Genomic DNA, 21,749 nt, shown 5'->3' on the forward strand with positions numbered 1-21,749 from the left:
GTAAATATATATTTTTAAAAATAACTACCTAGTATCACAAACAGGAAAAATTAACAGAATTAATAAGTTATAGGAGGGAAAAACAGATTGTTACAAAAGAGCAAAGTTAAAAATCTGGCAAACTCACCCAACTTTTTCTCCTTAACACATATAACTTTGAAACAGTGTAGAGAGGTTGGGAAAAGTTGGAAAGAAAAAACATCTATGGGATAGAATGTACACAACTATTCAGAATTCTAAAATTCTTTTTCTGAAAAGGTATAAATTAGTTCAATTTGTACACTCGCTGAATCAGGAAGAAAGGAAAGAAATCTCTTAAGGCCATCTTAAAATTCACTCGAAACAGTGAATGAATCTTAAGAACTAAAGTTTGAGTTGGTAACATAAAGTAACAAAAAATGATGTTAATGCTAATGAAAATCCAAAGTTTGTGACTGACCACCTTAAATTCACACTAGGAATTATTTAGAGATAATAAAATAAATAAATTTAAAAGTAAATAAATAATAAATTTATCCAGTACTGTTCCCTTAAATGCATACTTAATAAGGAAAATAACAAGTCAGTATCTTTCCCTTGTGTTAATTCTCTGATTTCCTCTGATGGCAGAATAACATTACTGAAAACACAGCATTTCTTTTGCCAGCAACTTAAATGTGGCGGTGTCACGCTTGTGTCCTGGACTTCTCTATCCTGAGTCTCATGGAAAGTGAAAACAGTTTTCCAGGTCATGAAGTTTTAAGGGTTTAGATATTTTAAACACCTTGCAAGTTAAGGACTGCCTTGGGACATTTCCCACAAGCACAGCAAAGTACCACCCGGGTCTAGGGATGCTGATGATCATGTGGACTTTTATGAGATTAAGAACAAATCTGGAGGCAGCTTAACACCTCAGGGTGACCACAGGGACACCCACTTGTTCGAGCTGCCCTTGAACATGACGAGAAGATAACAAAATAACCCTAGGATCCTTATGACCCATTCACTGCCAAGTGGGCCTTCCAGCCAAATCTCCCTTTCTGATACCAACAACGTCTTCCAGTTCTAATCACTATAACACCATCTTGGAAATGAGAGAAGTGTTTCTAATTTTAAAATTAACTAAAAGCAGATGCTGTTGTCCCATTAAACTCTGCCAGCTGCTACTGAACCACTGGCAACCTGAGTCTATTTAATTTGGAGCTCACTAATGGTAAAAAGGAAAATCTGACTGCCAAAATTGCACACCCAAGTTAAACCAGAGAGGCAGAAAATGAAAACAGCTCATGAAACGCAAATGTATTCTCATAAGGCTCTTCCAAGTGATGACGAGTCATTTTTCCTGCGGTTAATATCTAAAAAAAGGGTTGTTGATTATTAAATCCTGAATTCAAACACAGCCAAACAAGCAATGCTATCTGTAACACCCAAGCTGATTTTAGGCAGTTCGGTTCATGCTTCCTCAAAGTGAGCCTTTGCAACAACGCTTAAAGAGGCAGACAGGTTTAAATGCATTGATAGAATACCTGAGGGTATTGTTAATATTGATTAAAGTGAGATAGCAAATTAATTAATATTTAGCAAGGTCATAATGACAGATCAGTTTGACACATGGGCCCTCAAGCCTGATGAGTTATCATCAGCCCCCCAGGAGGTAGCCTGCTTGGGGCTGGGGTGCAGGGGGAAGTGGGGCCTTTTACAGGTGGCACTGAGCTGACAGCAGTGTAATGTAAAAGCACTTTGTCATTCGCATAATGTCTGGGGTAATGAAATGAATTCACTTTCTGGCTTCCTCTCGTCTGCGATGCCAAAGAACACTGTGTTATCAGCACAGATGGAGAAGGCATGGTTCTGGAGAAGAGCCTGATACAAACAAGCCAGTGTGAATACCAATGAATCCCTGAGAATCAGACCCTCACTGTCGAGTGACAGCTGGGAGCTCCAGAAAAACGAACAAGTCCCAGGGGTCTTGTCCAACCAAACGTACTGTCAAGACTGCACGGGCAATTTGGAAGCCAGGCAAATCAGAAGCCTGGCTTTTCCTTCCCTGGGAGAAGCAAGCAGAAGACATTCACCCATGAGCTGTCTTCTTTTCTTCCTCCCTTTCTTAGTAAGAGAGGCCTGAGCAAACACTAATCAACTTATCTGAGCCAACTCTCTGCTAAGGAGAAAACTCCTGGAGGCAGTAGAAGAACAGAATGGATTTCTGAGTTACATTACTATGAAACATTAAGTTGTAAAGTCAACAAACATCAACAAATAACGCATGGAAAATGATTAGAAAAGAGGCATACCCATCAACATACTCAGAAGTCTCTGGACCTTTGAACTCACCCCCACAACTCGATACAATCCTTGGTCATTTATACCTATTGGAAGAGAAAAAATGTTAGCAAAATACAGTAATTCAAATCTGAAAAGCTATCGACAGTTGCATACAGAATCCTTGCTAGCTCACATTAACAGCATTCCTGTTGCCTATAAAAAATAATGTTTGACAAGAGCAAGTGTTTAGCAACTTGTCTTAGCAGCTTGGTATTCAAGAGTTGCAGCTGGGAAAAAAATAAAGTTCCACATGGACAAAATGTAAAGAGTAAACAGTAATGAAAAAACACTGGTTAAGCAGTCGGCACATATACCAATGCAATTTGTAAAGATGCACTGTATCTTTCACATTCCTTATGTTTAGGTATTCTTGAGATTGTTCTTGACAAGTTTTAACCTTTTAAAAATAATATGATGCTGATTGGTACATAGAAAGAAATTGTTTGGATGATTCTTGAAGACCAAGGAAATCACCTAATCAAAAGTAAGGCAAAACCTGTTTTCTTTTGTGTTTCCTTAAGGGCAGTATATGCATTGTCCAGAGAAGCACTAAAACTGCAAATGAGGATCACATCAAAATTACACATCAAAATGAATTAAATCACTGCATTCTCTCTCTGTGGATACCTGGAAACAAAGTATCTCAAAGTACAACAGACAAGAAATAAAGGCAAGAAAATGTATCAGCAAATGTAACTTAGTATGTTGGACACAAGATTGTTTGAATTCTGATGTGAACAAGCCAATTGAAAAAGGACGTTTTTGAAGCAATCAGGAAACTTGGACTGGCATTAGGGTTATGTAAGAAAATGTCTTAATTGTTTATGTTGCATATTGAAAGGAGTAAGAGTAATCTATCTAAGATTTTCTTGAAGGAGGAGGAGGGGAATGAGGAGACTGTAGCAAAATCTTGAAAATTTTTGAGTCTGCACAAGAATGCAGGAGTTCACTGTACCCTCTACCTTTTCTGTACTTGAAATTTCCATGATAAAATCACGACTCCCAAAAAATGTGACTTAATATCTTTATTTCTTAAAAGAGGTGAAACTTTCTGTGTGTTTGTTTTCTGCACCACAAATGCTAAAACTAACAAGAACTGGACTGGCTGGTCCCAAGATCATGGCTCTAATCTGCAGTTTCCAAAACAAAACACCACACCAAAAAGGCCGAGGGACCCAAGGGAACCTTCTCCTTTTTTTTTTTTTTTCCTCCCTGTATGGAATGGTGCCAAGCGTACCAGCCAGAGTCTAAAGAACTGGGTTCAAGTCACAGCCCAGTCCCTCCTGAGCCCTGAGACCCAGGGCAGGCCAGGAACCTTCTCTGAGTCTCGATGCTGCCTCCAAGGTCAGAACAGTGTCTCTCCCCATGTGCTAGGATGGCGATACAGGCCAGGCCTCTTGGCCTTCCTTAATTAATAGAAATTGACTAAGGCCAGACAAGAAATTCAGGCAAGGCTTTACTGGGGGCCCTGCTGTAGCATGGGGGAGCAAGAACAAATAACCAGTCCCCCTGCTCACAGCCCGAGGCCGGAGGAGAGCTGGTTCCCCACACAGGGTGGGGTAGGGGCGGGCCCAGAGGTTGGGCTGGACGGGTGGCTTAGGTGGTCTGCCTCCCTTTTGGTGGTCGAGTGTGCAGGGGGCGTGTGCTTTTGCTTCCTGGCTCTTCACAAGTGGCAGCTGGATTTTTTTGGTCTTCCTGTATCTTGTTGCCCATGATTTGCACCAACTGAGCATGCATGTAGGTATTTTCAGTCCTTTAAAGTTTCTTTGAGCTGAAGCTCCAATACTTTGGCCACCTAATACAGAGCCGACTCATTGGAAAAGACCCTGAAGATTGGAGGCAGGAGGAGAAGGGGACGACCGAGGATGAGATGGTCGGATGGCATCACCGACTCAATGGACATGAGTTTGAGCAAGCTCCGGGAGATGGTGAAGGACAGGGAAGCCCAGAGTGCTGCAGTCCACGGGGTCACAAAGAGCTGGACACGACTGAGACTGAACAACAACAGTTTCCTTGTATTTGACAAAGACAAACACAATGTTTCTTTGTCTCAGGGAGACATTTGTCCATGTGCAAGCATTGCAGCAAGGGTCCAGGTCCCAGTCTGTCTCACTGGGAGAACACAAATGACACCTACATGTGCCCTGCCTATTATAACATACCGCACACACTATGTTTCATTACTCCTTACAAAAATGAGGATTTCTGTTCCTTCTTTTTCACATTTTGGCCTTTATTTCTCCTTGTGTGCATGCTCAGTTGATCAGTCGTATCCAACTCGTTGTAACCCTATGGACTGTAGCCTGCCAGGCTCCTCTGTCCTTGAGATTCTCCAGGCAAGAATACTGGAGTGGGTTGCCATTTCCTCCTCCGGGATATCTTGCCAACCCAGGGATCGAACCTGAGTCTCCTACATCTCCTGCATTAGCAGGTAGATTCTTTTACCACTGAGCCACCTGGGAAACCCTTGCGTCTCCTGACTCAGCTTCAAACTTCTGAATGTCCTGTTTGTCTGTTCTGTGTCCCCCAAAATTCATATGTTGAAGTCCTAGACACCAGTATCACAGAATATAAGAGTTTTGTAATTAAAGTCTTTAAAAGAGGTGATTAAGTTAAACAAGCTCATAAAGGCGGGTCCTAATCCAATAAGACTGGTATCCTTATAAGCAGATGTCAAGCGACAGACACACAGAAGGAAAACAATGTGAAAACGGAGAGCGAAGACAGCCATCTGCAAGCCAAGAACAGGGGCTCTCAGGAGAAACCAGCATGCCAACAGCCTGTCTCGGATCTCCAACACCCTGTCTCAGATCCCCAGCCCCGAGAACTATTAGAAAATTAATTTCTCTTGCTTAAGACCCCCAGTCTGTGGTCCTTGAGTATGGCAGCCCCAGCAAACAGACACACCTTCTTTCTGGATTTTCTCTAGAGCTCAAAGAACCAGGGCGGCCAAGGCCCTTCGGTCTATACAAGGCTGTTCAGAAGACTCAAGAATCAGAGTAGCAGAGAGGCACCTTTGTGATGGGGAATGCTGGAAGCGGAAAAAAATGCAGGTCAACCCTGCTAAGAGTTAGAAAAATGGTCAAAAAACAAAAATCAGAGCTTGAACCTGCTAGAGGGAAAAAGACCAGACCTCACGCCTTCCTTCTCCTAGAGGCTAGAAGGCTATGTCCAGAGAGTTGGAAATACCAGAGCGTTTGTTTTTTTTTTTCAACACTCCTCTATTTAAGAAACCTAAAATAGTTTGGCCTCAAAGCCAGAAGCCAAGAGAGCAAGTTATATTCTGCAGACTAACATGGCCCTCTGAGTAGTGCCAGACAAATGTAGAGAAATGAAGTAAGAATGTTACTTCAGCAATAATCATCACTCTGTGCTGCTAATTACGATCAGATAATTGATCAAGTTCACATTCATCAACCCAAGAGGAGGAGAGTTAATTGCTAATGCATAATGAAAGGTGCATGGAGGAATTAATGCTACTCAACACTTTTTACTTTTTTTAAATAAATTTAAATAAACCTTGTTCAAAAGCAACTTGGAAACAGCACATGGACCACGCATACTCAAGTCATATGCAGAAGCGTCTGTTTCTCGTCACACTGTCCTTAAAAGCTCTGGACTAAATAACCAGAAAAACTACATCTATGAACACACGCATGATGTGCAAAAGACATCACATAAATAAAGTTAAAGGCTATAAACCAATCAAAATGTCAAGTCACAGGATTTTACAGCATCTGCAACTTCTTTCCAAATTTTCCTCTTCCAGCCAAAGGAATCATTATTTCTCATCACCAAGTATTATAATTTTGAAATTTTTCTTTAACTTCTTCCCTGTCACTTTCCAAATTCAACAGACCAATGTCTGCATTCTCTTCACACTTCGGACTGATCTCTGCTTCTTCAACATGGCCTTGAATTTGATGCCTGTGTGTTGAGCACCCCTAATAAGGACACACACATAACCATAATACAGTCTGAACACCATCATTTTTTTCTACTTTTTATTTTTCAAGTGACTTTGATTATCTTAGGTCTTTCCCATCCACGCTTAAGAGTAAGTCATCAAATGAAGTCCAAGTTCCTCAGCTGAACAAGCATGTAAGGCATAAATACATAACTCTTCATAACGAGCCTCACCTCACCAACCCATAATTTATTGTAGAGTACTCATCTAAATCAGAACAGACCCCTGACTATTACCCACGAAAAACCAAATTCATCCCTTCCTCAGGCACAAGTCCCCTCTGAGAGAGAAGTTCTTCCCTTTCTCTTCATTAATGACTCCATTGCCATATATTTATTCATTTATTCATTTATTCATATATGGCAGATGAAATTCGAGCTCCTAATTTATCTCCCCCCCCACCATCTCCTTTGATAACTATTGTTTCTATGTCTAAAAATTTTTTTCTATTTTGTAAATAAGCTCATTTGTATATTTTAAACTCCATATATAAAAAGATATTAGATGACAGTTGTCTTTCTCCAACTGACTTGCTTCACTTAGTATGATAATCTCTAGGTCTATCCATGTTGCTGCAAATGGCATCATGTTTATGGCTGAGTAATATTCCACTCTATATAGGTATCATGTCTTCTTTATCCATTCATCTGTTGATGAGTATTAGCGTTGCTTCCATGTGTCAACCATTATAAACTGTGTTGCCATGAACACTGCGGTCCAGGCGTCTTTTCTGAATTAGAGTTCCATCTTTTCTTGACATATGCCCAGGAGTGAGACTGACAGATCATATGGCAGCTCTAATTTTAGTCAGTTTTTTTCAAGGAACCTCCATACTGTTCTCCATAGTGGGTGCACCAATTTATATTCCTAACAACAGTGTAGGAGGGTTCCTTTTTCTCCACACCCTCTGATATCCCCTTTTTCTGAATTTGACTCATAATTAATTCCTTTTAACATTTGATTACATTTAAAACAAGCCCAAATCCTCCCATTCACAATTCCCAAAACCAAACATCTGAATGCCTGACCTGATATCAGGTTATTTCAGTCTGCTTTCTCCCCAGTCAGTATGAATATTCATACGTCACTATGTTAAAAGTAGTTTCTACACCAAACCTGTCTAAAGATGTTACATGCTCGACAATTTACGTCCCGTACCACCTTTTCTCATACACATCCACCTCAGAATTCTCAGATTAAGAACTGTGGACCTGTGTTCCTCCATCTCTTCCCAAATACGTAGACATATTACCTATGTAATACTAGGAAATACTACGTAATACTAGGAAAAATACTAGGTTAGCTTTGGTTTGGGGTTTTTTGGTGTGTTTGTTTCCAATAGCTTTCACAGTGCCTTGCATAGAGTAGCTGAGGACGGAATAGTATACCTAGGTTGATTTGACTTGAAATTAATTTGGAATTACAGATATAGATTGGACTTGGCCTAAAACAGACATTACACTTAGGAACTAAAAACTCAAATATCCAAGGTATTAATAAACAAAACAACAACTCTCAGAATGGAAGTAAATATGTGCAAATGAAGTAAGTGAAAAGGGATTAATCTCCAAAATATATAAACAGCTCATGAACCTTCATATCAAAAAAGAATCAAAAAATGGATGGAAGATCTAAATAGACACTTCTCCAAAGAAGACATACAGACTGCTAAAAAGCACATGAAAAGATGCCCAACTTCACTAATTATTAGAGAAGAGCAAATCAAAACTACAATGAGTATCACCTCACACTGTCAGAATGACCATCGTCAAAAAAAAAAAAAATCTACAAACAATAAATGCCAGAGAAGGTACGGAGAAAAGTGAACCCTTCTACACTGTTGGTGGGGATGTAAATTGTTATAGCCACTATTGAAAACAGTATGGAGGTTCCTTCAAAAACTAAACTTAGAGCTACCATATGATCCAGCAATCCCACTTCTGGGCATATATCCCAAGAAAATCATAATTCGAAAAGATACATGTACCCTGATGCTCACTGAACCACTGTTTACAATAGTCAAGACACGGAAGCAACCTGAATGTCCACCAACAGAGGGACAGGTACAGATGTGGTACACACACATACAAAGGGAGATTACTCAGCCATAAAAAAGGACGAACAATGCCATTTGCAGCGACATGGATGGGCCTAGAGAGCGTCACACTGAGTGAAATGGACAGAGGAAGACAAATTTCATTATGATATTGCTTACATGTGGAATCTTAAAAAAGGGTACAAATGAATTTATAAAGCAGAGCTATAGGTGTAGAAAACAAACCAATGGCTACCAGGGGCGAGTGAGAGGAGGGATAAATTGGAAGATTGAGACTGACATATACATAGTACTATATATAAAATAAATAACTATTAATAATAAGGACCTACTGTATACCACAGAGAACTCTATTCAATACTCTGTAATGACCTATAAGGGAAAAGAATCTAAAAAAGTGTGAATATACATATATGTATAACTGATTCACTTTGCTATAACACCCGAATTGAACACAACATTGTAAATCAACTACACTCCAGTAAAAAATCTCAAGAAAAACCCAAGGTATTAAAACTTTCCCAACATATCAAAACTCAGTGACAGCTGTCATTACCACAACACTTTCTAACTTTTAACAAAAACCTGTAATCTCATCAAAGTATTTACAGGCCAACAGTTTTTTTTCTTGAATAAATCAGATTGGTTCTGACCAGTAGGAAAGACAAGGTGAGTGCTCCCCAGTTCACTGGTGAGCAGCTGATGACAGCTGTCCCCGGCGAAATCAGACTCGTCTTCCTTCCCCCACCTGCCTCCTCCAATCACACAGTGCTGTCACCGAGCAATGCCCACATCTTCCTGAAGGAGAGGGGCGAGATGCAGGAATGAGTCAGCTTTCGTCATCCTCTCTGTCTCACTGTTTCCCTCGGCAAATGATCAGCTCCAGCAAACACTCACATGGAACTCAGGAACCCCAGAGGGCAGCCCAGAGGCCCTGCACGTGGGCTGGAGATCAAATGAGAAAAGAAGATGCTTCATTTGACAACTAAAGGAAAATTACCTGCAGGAGGGAAAAAAGGAAACTTTCAAGGCTTGGTAAATTCCATTAAAAAACCGAGGTAGCAGTAAAGGCTGGACGAGGTAACCTGACAAGTCAACGTGGTAAGAATAAAACACAGTGGAGTCTGGAGTCATGGAAGCAGGAGAGAGAAGACAGGTAATCAAAACACACACCCAGGAAAGGCAAACAGGGAGAAGATGACTACAAAATGAATGGAAGGAGAGGTGGGAAGAAATGAGAGGATCATGGGCTAGAAATTATATCACATTTAATTTCCTGTTAATTTCATAACCACTGTTGAGGACTTACTATACTTTAGGCACTGAGGTAGAATAAAGTTAGGACACAGGGTAAAATTTAAAAAGGCATTCAAATTAAAAGAGAGAGTAACTTGGGACCCAGAGAGTCATAAAGTCTTTTCTTTTGAAAAGAACTTCTTTGGCTTCAGCAGCAGATTCTGTGCCTGACAGCACATGGTATACATTTAACAAAGAAACAGAATAAATTAATACACTGAATCAGTGATTCATAGCTTGATGACTGGCTAGTAAAAAGACATGGAAAGAAAGAGACAAAGAAGATTATAATGAGAAAAAATAACACAACATTTTTAAATCACCTATACGCCAATGTAAAACAAAAAAAAAATTTTTTAAAGAAAAGAAAAAATAGATGTGACTGTACAAAGAAGTAAGGCTCAAACTGAAACATCAACACTTCTGATGGTTAACAGGCAAACAGTTATTGAAAAGACTTTTCCAGGTGTATCATTCTACAGAAATAAAAGATCAGGTTCCATGGGTCTACAAACTAACATTCATTCAGTTCTCACCTATTGACAATAACCAGCAGAGTGCTTGGCATGAACTGAGATATTTGGCCAATATTTACAGAGGAAGTGAAACATTTATTTGCATTTGTGCATGCTGACAACAAGGGCCATTAATGTTCAAGCTTGCATTCACATCAAAAGTCTAAAATATGCCATTATTAATAAGGCTCACGTGCATACACACATGTGGACATGCATAAATAAAAATATACATTTACATATCCCACCAGCACTGCAAAGACAAATTTCCCTGTGGGCTATGTAATTAATAAGCATAAATATTCATGCATATATGTTTTATATCTTATATATCTTCAAGATTCTCGAAAATAAAAGGGAAGGAATACCATAGGTCAAATGATTAGGAAAAATTTGTGAGGAAATACCTAGCAAAAAGCTTAAGAATGACAGCTGTGTCACAAATAATTAGAGTAATGCAAATCCAAACCACAATGAGGCATCACCTCACACCAATCAAAATGGCCATGATCACAGTGTCTGCAAATAATAAACACTGAAAAGGGTGCAGAGAACAGGGAACCCTCCTACACGGTTGGTGCAAGGTAAATTTGTGCAGCCACTACGGAGAACAGTACGGAAGTTTCTCAAAAAATTAAAAACAGAGCTGCCATATGATCCAGCGGTCCCACTCCTGGCCACACATCAGAGAAAAACTCAAATTCAGAAAGATACATGCACTCCAGTGTTCACAGCAACACTATTTACAATAGCCAAGATGTGAAAGCAACCTAAACATCCATCAACAGATGAATGGATAGAGAAGATGTGATACATGCACACATACACACACAGTGGAATGTTATTTAGCCATAAAAGAATGAAATAATACCATTTGCAGCAACAAGGATGGACCTAGAGATTCACGTACTAAGTGTAGTCAGACAAACACAAATTTTTTTTTAAATATTGCTTACATGTGAAATCTAAAGAAGTGATACAGATGAATTTATTTACAAAACATAAAGACTCACAGACACAGAAAACAAATTTATTGTTACCAAAGGGGAAAGGAAGGGAAGGGACAATTTAGGAACACAGGATTAATAAAATAATAAGGATCTACTGTGCAGCACAGGGAACTATATTCAATATCGTTTAATAATCTAGAGTGGAAAAGAGTCTGAAAAAGTGTATGTGTATACATGTGTGTGTATGTGTCTGTATATATATAAGTAAACAGTGTATATATACACACACAATTATATATGTGTGTGTGTGTGTATGAACCCAGCTGTGTCTGACTCTTTGCGACCCAATGGACTGTAGCCCACCAGGCTCCTCTGTCCATGGGATTTTCAGGCAAGAATACTGGAGTGGGTTGCCATTTCCTCCTCGAGGGTATCTTCCCAACCCAGGGATCAAACCTATGTCTCCTGCATCTCCTGCACTGGCAGGCAGACTCTTTATCAATGACTCACCTGGGAAGCCCTATATACTGTGTGTGTGAGTGTGTGTGTGAGTGTGTGTGTGTGTGTGAGTGTGTGTGTGAGAGTGTGAGTGTGTGTGTGTGTGAGTGTGAGAGTGTGTGTGTGTGTATGATCGAATCACTTTGTTGTACACCTGAAATAATACAACACTATAAATTAACTATATTTCAATTCTAAAAAAAAAAAGAATAAGATATTATAAAAGTCATTCAAAGAAAAGCAATGAAAAGGCTCATGAACATTGCTTCAGGTCACAGGTGAATTACAAAACCTTGGCAATGTGTTTCTTACTTACATTTATAATTAAGTCCCAGTAAACACTATGTTTAAATGTCTGTGTAAGTATAGTAAACGCTTTTCAGGCCATCCACTACACTGAGTTACATAAACAGGTTCATACACAGATACCCTTCCAAGATACAGGGTCATTCATAATACTTTAAGGTTCTGTCAAAAACACATGTTTATATTAAATTAGCTTTAAATATAAGCACATAAAACCAATAATGCTTCACTCTTCCATCAAAGGAACATATGTATTCCACATCATAAATTTAAGATGCTCTACATATAAAATTGAAGAATTCTAAAGCTTTAGGAGAAGAATGCATTATTTTAACACTAGGTAGCAAATACTGCAAAAAGCAGGTTAGGAGACCATTTCTAAGCACTGGGACAGTTAGAGGATTAACTATAGCTTTACAAAGATTAGAAGCTCAAAATGATACTCAAAATGATACATCTTCATTCCGGATCTTGGTTCCCTCATTAAAAAAAAAAAATACAACCATCTGGGAAACAAATTTGTTAGGGTTATAGATACAAATTATTACAAATTAATGTTATAGAGATTCTGGAAGCTTCCAGCTCTCCCCTCTCCCAGCTGTATAACCTGGCAAGTTACTCAATCTCTGCCTCAAATTCTTTATCTGAAAACGAGGTTAATGACGGGATGGAGTTGCTGAGAAAATAAGAGATGATGTTTATAAAGCATTTGCATAAGCCTTACATAACAGTCATGAAAATCTCTTACTGTAACATAAAATTCAAAATTAATATCAAAATGATTTGGCACAATGCATATAAATAGTCACCCTAACGAAGGCTTATAGTCTGCAACCCACTGTCATAAAATAAAGCATATGCTGGGAAGACAGTCAAAGTTTATTTAATATGAATGACTCATGGAAAATATAAAATTCCTGTTCACCAATAACATTTGGAATTTCTCCCTTGGATGATAATTATTTGGGCGGCAGATAGAAAAGCATTACAGACAGCTAGTACCTGCCAGGAACTGATCTGCATTACCTTTCCTGTGAAGTCTTGCTTTCACTTTCATGTTGCCTTTCCCACACTCTTTCCATATAAATCCACTTCTAGGCTGGGATCAAGGTGCCTCCCTATCCACAGGCACCTGGAAGACAGGTCTCAGGATTTCACTCACATGTTCTTTTCACCAGTCCAACCCAAGGCTGAGCTCAGAACACCACCAGCCTGGCACTCCTGAGGCCAGCCGTCACATGCACACCCATTCCAGCGGGAGTGAGGCATGTTCAAAAAAACTACAAGGCAAATATCCAATTCCAGGTCCAAGCCAACTTCTTTGGAAGTACTGATAACTTCTGGACTCTACAGCACATTGAGGTCTGACCGTGAGTCTCATCCTCTCAAATCCAAGTCTCGAATATAAAGAGTGTTTGGTTTATTAAGGCCTAACTTTGTATTAGGGCCCAAATGGACTACAGAATATTCCCAATACTACAGGTAGCTGGCCTCAGCTCGAGTTTGTAGAGAGAACAAAAGAAAGAATTTTTGTTTCAGACCAGAAAACCCCTAGACTTGTTGCATTCCTTGTACAAGCACCCAAACTAGCAGGCAGAATGCCTAGAGGGGGCAGGAGAAAGCTGCAAAGTGACAAGAAGTTTCTTATTTCATTAGAAACGCTCAGGGGGACAGCATTTCCCAGGTGGTCCAGTGGTTAAGACTCTCACAGGTACTGTTAGTGGTAAAGAATCCATCTACCAATGCAGGAGACCTAAGAACTGGAGGTTCAATTCCTGGGTTGGGAAGATCCCCTGGAGGAGGGCATGGCAACCCACTCCAGTATTCTTGCCTGGAGAATGCCATGGACAGAGGAGCCTGGTGGGCTACAGTCCATGGCGTTGCACAGAGTCAGACACAACTAAAGCATTCAGCACACAGCACATGCTTCTACTGCAGCGGGCATAGGCTTGATCCCTGACCAGGGAATAAAGGGAACACAAGCCACAAGGTATGGCCAGAAAAACTGCTTAGGGTCACACACTCTCCGCAGAGGTCAGATGTCCAGCTGTCCCAGATCTAAGACATCTAGCTTCAACTCATTCAAGGCGCCCTTCCGTCTTTCCTCACAGTGTGAGCCTTGGGAAAAGAAGCAGCACGCAGTCTCCGGACCTTGTGGCAGAATTCAGCATCCCTGTCACCACCAAGATGCTCCATCACCCAACTCTTCCTCTCACTTTACTTCTACACCACACGGCATTTCTAAGAATCACAGACCAGGATCAGATCAGAGGCCAAGGTCTGAATTCCAGCTCTGCCACTTTCAACCTGTCTTCTGAACTAAGCACCTGAGCCTAAGAAAGATGATGTATCTGGTCAACTACCTACTAAGTTCTATAGGGATTGGGTGAAGTAGTGGAGAAGCATACAGAAATACTTAGAAAAGGCAAACTGCTGTTTAATAGATTTTAAACACGGTCAGATGCAGCTTCTACACTGACATGATGTCTGCCACTAAGAGACTTTCTGAGGTACTGCAGAGTCTCAGCAAAGGGGACATATCTTTCTTGGGCTGATGATACACCTCAGGGGTCCATGATGGAGCTGATCTGGAAAGAGGGCAGGTGTAACTTCAGAATGGCTTTATTCCAAATTGAGTTGAGCGCTTCATAGAGAGATACTCAAATCTTCTCTCCCCACTTCCCTTGCCTACTGTCTACTTTCAAACTTCCTCTGTTCCTTAAAAATTTGTCTTCTGAAAAGATATTCAACATCACTAACCGTTGTTGTTGTTTAGTCACTAAGTCATGTCCAACTCTTTTGCAACACCGTGGGCTGTATCCCACCAGGCTCCTCTGTCCCTGGGATTCTCCAGGCAAGAATACCAGAGTGAGTTGCCATGCCCTTCTCCAAGGAATCTTCCCGACCCAGGGATCAAACCCAGGTCTTCTGTGTCTCCTGCACTGCAGGTGGGTTCTTCACCACTGAGCCACCAGGGAGAAATGCAAATCAAAACTATGCTGAGATGTCATCTCATACAGTCAGAATAGCCATCATCAGAAAATCTACAAACAAAAAATGCTGGAGAAGGTGTGGAGAGAAGGAAATCCTCATACACTTTGAGTGGGAATGTAAACTGGTGCATCCACTATGGAGGTTTCTTAAACAACTAAACACAGAACTACCATACGATGCAGCAATCTCACTCCTGAGCATGTATCCAGAGAAAACCATGATCTGAAAGGGTACATACACCCCAGTGTTCACTGCAGCACTGTCTACAACAGCCAAGGCACAAAGCAACCTAGAAGTCCATCAACAGGGGAACGGATAAAGAAAATATGGTACGTGTATACAATGGAATATTACTCGACCATAAAAAGGAGGAAAATGCCATTTGCAGCAAAATGAATGGACCTAGAGATTATCATACTAAGTGAAGTCACACAAAAACAAACATCATATGATATCACTCATAGACAGTATCTCATTTTTTTTTAAAGACACAAATGAACATTATTTACAAAAGAGAAACAAACTGACAGATATCAAAAACACACCTAACGGTTACCCAAGGCAGAGGGATAAATCAGGAGCTGGGAATGAACACACACACATTACTATATATAAGACAGATAATCAACATGGACCTATTGCCTTAGCTTCCCAAGTGGCTCAGGGGTAAAGAATCCACCTGCCAATGCAGGAGATGGGGATTCAATCCTTGGGTCAGAGAGATCCCCTGGAGAAGAAAATGGCAACCCACTCCAGTATTCTGGCCTGGCAAATCCTACGGACAGAGGAGCCTGGTAGGCTACAGTCCACAGGGTCACAGAGAGTTGGACAGAACTTAGCAGCTAAAGAACAACAATAACCTCCTGTATAAAGACTCCACTCAATATTCTGTCATCACCTACATGAGAAAAAAAGGTCTAAAAAAGAATGGATACATGTAGATGTACAACGGAATCATTCTGCTATACACACGAAGCTAACACAGCATTATAAATCAACTACACGCAAATAAAATAAAATATTAAAAAATCTGTCCTCCACTTTTTTCATTCATCTAAAACAACTTCAGAAGATCAGCCTAGAGAATCCCCATCTCCTCAAGTTCACTATTGTTAACAGCAGCAGATCTTAAAAAAAAAAAAAGCTGGTCTTGATTTGAGCTGTCGTTTCCTAGCTGAGGGCTGCACAAGTCAAATGACGGCTCTGCACTTCAGCTGACCATGTGAAATGGAGAAACAGCACTGTCTTACGGGGGATTTGTGAGGATGACACGTAATAAGTACAACCTCATTCTTCACCGGTTTCATAACTTCTTGACTTCCACGAGTTGTTTCTTGGACCTCCTCGCACCTGAGCTATCTAGAACCTGACACTGCTGACTTCCTCCTCTTTCAATCATCCCCGTGTGACAAAAACAAATACCGTATATTAACACATATACGTGGAATCTGAAAAAAAAAAAAGCTGGTACAGATGACCTTATTTCCAAAGCAGAAATAGATACAGACATAGAGAACACATGTATGGATGCCAAGCGGGGAGAGGGGATGGGATGAATTGGGAGACTGGGAAAGAGACACATGCACTGCTGACACTACATATAAAACAGAAAAGTGATCAGAGCCTCCTGGGCAGCACAGGGATCCCTGCTCAGTGCCCTGTGATGACCTCACTGGGGAGGAAACAGAAAGAGGGGGTTATATGTACACTGGAGAGCTGATTCACTTTGCCCTACAGCAGAAACGAGGCAATACGGTAAAGCAACTATGCTCCAATAAAGAATAAAATAACTCCCCTGTGGCTTACTTCACATCACACTCTCTTCACTCTCTTCCTACCCCTTTGCTGAATGTCTCCTTCATTCTGCTTCTTCTCATCCTCTAAATACAAAGATCCCCAAAGAGCCTGCCCTTTGCCCCATTTTCTTCTTACCTCATCATCCACCCGAATGACGTTCTGACTCTCCAAACGTTGCCTTGCTGAAAATGGAGGCCCATCAGCTGTCTGGATGCCTTCAACCCATTTCTGATGGAAATGCCACAGGTACCTTGAATTTGGGATACCCAAAACCAATTCAGATTCCCTCAAAAGTTCTCCTCTTGCATCCTCTGTCTTGGCTAAAGATGTCTTCATCTACCCGGGTGGAAACCTTACAGTCAAGCTTTTGCTTTTCTGTTTTACTTTTCACTTTTGTTTACTTCCCAGTCCTGAATATTCATTGGAAGGACTGATGCTGAAGCTCTAATACTTTGGCCACCTGATGCAAAGAACTGACTCACTGGAAAAGACCCTGATGCTGAGAAAGACTGAAGGCAGGAGGAGAAGGGGACGGTAGAGGATGAGATGGCTGGATGGCATCACTGACTTGATGGACATGAGTTTGAGCAGGCTCCAGGAATTGGTGATGGACATGGATTCCTGGCATGCTGTAGTCCATAGGGTCGCAAAGAGTCGGACACGACTGAGCAACTGAACTGAACACATCCAACAGGTCACCAGATCCTATTTTTCTCTTGAGTCTCTCTTCCAATCCATTATCTCTTTCCTTCTGCCAATGGAAAATTTAAACCATCACCTCTTACCTGGATTATTTCTGCAATCCAACCAGCCATCTCTGCTTCCCTGCCCTTCCCCACATCAACTCTCAGTTCAGTTCAGTCACTCAGTCGTGTCTGACTCTTTGTGACCCCATGAACCACAGCACACCAGGTCTCCCTGTCCATCACCAACTCCCGGAGTTTACTCAAACTCATGTCCATCAAGTCGGTGATGCCATCCAGCCATCTCACCTGCGCTTGCACAACTGAGGCAAATATGCAGCCCAAATATGCAGTTGCCAGCAACTGAGGCTAATATCCCAGCCCAGGATCTACCACACACTGGCCTCAACTGCTTACAGAGCATCTTCTCAAGTCATCCCCACCCACTCACCTCTGCCAGCAACTCCCCAGGGTACATGAACACCACTGTGCCAGCACCTTCCTCTGATACAAAGAACAGGTTTGCCTGCAGCCTTGGAAAGTAAGAGTTAGTGTCCATCTAGAGCAAACAGCAGGGACACGTGCCAGTCATTTCAAAACAGTCGAGTCTCCAAAGTTCAGAGTTAGTCTCCTACAACACCGTGCACAACGTGCTGTGTGCAGATATCTCTCACCCTCTTTGCCATGCCCTTGGGAACTGGGGCTCAGGACACCAACACAAGATGTAGGATGCTGCCTACTGAGAGTAATGAACTGTCCCTGATCCCTGATCCAGGAGTCTTTTGAGTCTTCTACCAGCATCCATGAAAACTCTGCAGGGGAACCTGCTCACATGAAAGTTAGATAAAATCTCAGAGCCTTCACTGCCTTAAACTAAAGGCGATAATTAAGAACAGGAACCATATCTCTACAACTCCCCCCGCCCCATATCTTTAAGAAACAGCCAAAAAGTGCTGAGTAAAGTCCATCTAACTTGTGCACTCAGGAGTGGATAAGTAGTACAGCGAGCTAGAACGGATGGGCTGCTAAGTAAGAGTCTTTTTCTCTTCAAACTCAGCACTCACGTAGCTCAAGTTTAAGTAGCTACTAATGTTTACTTACATAAATTAAAAAAGAGACTCAGATTTAAAGCACAAGTTGGCTGTTGCTATTTTCAAGATACTTTTTTTTTTTTTTTTTTTTAAGGCTGTGCCATGCAGCATGCGGGATCTTAGTTCCCCCACTAGGGACTGAACCCATGCCCCCCGCATTGTGAGCTCGGAGTCCTAACCACTGGACCACTGGTGAAGTTCCAGGAAGGCTCTTTTTTTTTTATTGGTCCTCTACAGAGATCAGAATACTATTGGAAAAGGTCTAGTGGTGTCTCTCTGCTGCCACCTGCCTCACCACCTCAGAGCAGCTGTGGCATCAGGGACAAGTCAAAAATCATCACAATTTCATATCCATATTTCTGTGGGTTTATTCTCACATATGGGCTTCCCTGGTGTCTCAGCGGTAAAAAAATCCACCAATGCAGGAGGCGTAGGTTCAATTCCTGGGTCAGGTAGGTCCCTGGAGAAGGAAATGGCAACCCACTCCAGTACTCTTGCCTGGAGAATATCATGGATAGAGGAGCCTGGTGGGCTACAGTCCATGGTGTCGCAAACAAGTAGGACACAACTCAGCAACTGAACAACAATGTTAGGCTACCCTGGACAATCTCTCTTTTTTTTTTTTTTTGGAAAGCTTGAGATAATCTAAAGCCATCTTCTTCTTTTTCCATATGCAAGGTCTCTTCCTTGCATTCGAGCCATTTAACTGCTCAAGTGTCCATTACAAGGCACTGAGAGACAGAGGTTGAAAATCAAGCCAGTTAATTTTGTTGCTTGTTAAAAAAGTCCCACAGCATTACATGACAAGCTGAACTCAGGTGGTTTCCTTCCCTGTGTAAATTACCATTAAAAAAATAAACTTCCTTAGTCTTCCCAGAGCCTTGCATCAATGATGGGACCACTTAATGATGACTGGCTTCAATTAATAGATTTATTTCTAAGCAACTCACATTTACTAAGCGCTCAATGTACGCCAATATCCCAAGAATCCCCATTGCTAATTTTCACAACCACACTACAATTTGCTCCTGTTAGCCTGTCCTACTCATGATAAAATTGAGACAGGTTAACAAGCTCACTTACAGAGCTGCAGAGCTCAGAGAAACGTGGAGAAAGAGATTCTAATCAGGATTGACTTCTGAGCCCCTGGTCTCCAGCATGATGCTCCAAGTGCCAAGACAGGCTCACAAGAAAATGCCCATGGACCTCATCCAACCGTGAGCCACACACACAAAACTCCCACTCGGAAGCAAGACGGTTTAACCATTTGTCCCTATTAATTTTACAGAACCACTCATTTGGAAGCTAATAGCTTTGGAAGTGTACTTGTTCTTAAAACAATTAAGATTACTAATTGAGAAAATGAAAAGTCAGCCCTGACTCGCCTGGAGTTAGTATTTCAGCTCTGTATTTGCATTATGCAGACACCACAAGACTCCAGCTCCCTCCCACAGAAAACTGTCCCCTCTCTCCACCCACACGCATCTCACACTCATTCTGATTAAAAAAGAGACAGTGAGCGAGAAAGTCTAGTTGACTTGCTGTAAATTTTCCAGGGACAGCTGTTCTTTATTTTCTTCATTTTGCACGTAAATGGCCCTTGGTAATTTAAGATTAATGTGCAACCCTGGTAAAATATGTGGCAAGTTTACTTTGGGCATCTTCCCTCCCACAAAGATTAATACTCAAATTGTACATTATCATCTTCTACCAGGTCCATCCTAAGGCCCCATACAGCTCTAGAAGTGATCTGGAAGCAGGAAAGTCCTCAAGCCAACTTCAGGATATTTTTCCAAAGACCTAACACTTTGCTTTCTAAAGGAAGAGAAATTCACTTTCACGTGAGACAATTCAGACTGCCATATCTTAGATGTGGTTTCCTACTTCTATCCCATGAATTCACAGCTTGTTACAAAGCTGAATCTGATAACTGACAGCTTGCCTAGACTGACGTCTTAATGCCATGCTCTAGAAATTAAAGTGAATATTCAAATTATCCACATATGGAAGAATTTTTTAAGAGAAATTTCATAAACCAAAGTGGCATACGAATTTAGTTTTAAATTATGACTATTTAAAAAACAGCAACTGAAAGAAGTTTTTCAGCAAGCCTTATACTTTGTTTTTGCATATTTTATAGTGCATGCACCTGAAAAATATGGTATCATCCAATTCCAAAAAAAACTAGGTGCTGGGCATGGGAGGCAGTTTCTTAAGTTAATTACAAAATAAAATTATTCTCCACGCTCTGAAACAAAATAAATATATAATTAACAATACCAGGCAACAGAAGTGCCAAATGAAGGAACATGGACACCTCAGGATTAAAACAACACAAAGGCTGAATGAGAGGGGAGTCTGGGGGAGAGTGGATACATGTGCACGCGCGGCTGAGTCCCTCTGCCGTCCACCTGAAACTATCACAACATTGTTAACTGGCTATGCTCCAGTGCAAAATAAAAAGTTTAAAAAAAGAAATAAAACAACTCAAGGGAAGGTAGAAAGAGGAAACAGGTATACTTAATGAGAAGCAAAATCTACTGGGTACAAAAATTAGCTCTCTGACCGTCACAGACGGGGCAGGAGTAGACAGAATGAATGGACTTCCTAGTTACAGTCTTTTAGAAGACTAGAAGGGTAAATACAGTTGTACCCACCTGTAACTTTCTGAAAGGCCTCTCTTTATTGCACCACTTTGGAACCTACATCTCATCACCCACAGAAAGCGACTCTTTCCCAGAGTAACCTGGGCTCACCCCTCCCTGCCACGTGCCTCTCCAGCCCCTCTGTCCCACATATGGCCACTAACACTAGCTTTCACATTCACCTCTCTAAGCCTGCTATTCTGCTATTGACCACCCTCTAGTGCTTACTCAGGTTCTTGTCAATTAAATGCAAACACCTGAGTATTTCTTTTATTCTACTTCTTCATGCTTCGTTTCCATTTAGCTTTTTTCTGTCTCCACGTCTTTGGTGAGGTCTCTCTAAATGCTAAAATATACTTTTCTACTCCTTTAAATCCAAAGAAGGCTGTTCCAAAACACACTTCAATTAAGATGAAAACTCAAAAATCAAAAAATTAAGATCATGACATCTGGTCCCATCACTTCACGGTAAACAGAACGGAAAAAAGTAGAAGCAGTGACAGATTTTACATTCCTGGGTTCCAAAATCACTGTGGACAGTGACTGCAGCCATGAAATTGAAAGACACTTGCTCCTTGGAAGGAAGACTGTGACAAACCTTGACAGCAGAGACATCACTTTGCCAGCAAAGGTCCATATAGTAAAAG

General features: G+C 41.0%; 1 protein-coding gene across 5 annotated transcripts in view; it reads right to left on the minus strand.

The window, feature by feature from the left end:
* The window catches only part of ARHGAP10 (Rho GTPase activating protein 10), a 410,479-nt gene that overhangs the window by 132,908 nt on the left and 255,822 nt on the right, over nt 1-21,749 (minus strand). For 4 of the 5 annotated variants that reach the window (XM_070474785.1, XM_070474784.1, XM_020873212.2 and 1 more), the window contains one exon: nt 2,274-2,348. In XM_070474785.1, the coding sequence (XP_070330886.1) occupies nt 2,274-2,348 (75 nt within the window). The remainder of the gene's footprint in view (nt 1-2,273; nt 2,349-21,749) is intronic. The other variant, XM_070474782.1, reaches the window with a different exon arrangement.

Source organism: Odocoileus virginianus, chromosome 12, assembly GCF_023699985.2.
Source record: "Odocoileus virginianus isolate 20LAN1187 ecotype Illinois chromosome 12, Ovbor_1.2, whole genome shotgun sequence".
Lineage (NCBI taxonomy): Eukaryota > Metazoa > Chordata > Mammalia > Artiodactyla > Cervidae > Odocoileus > Odocoileus virginianus.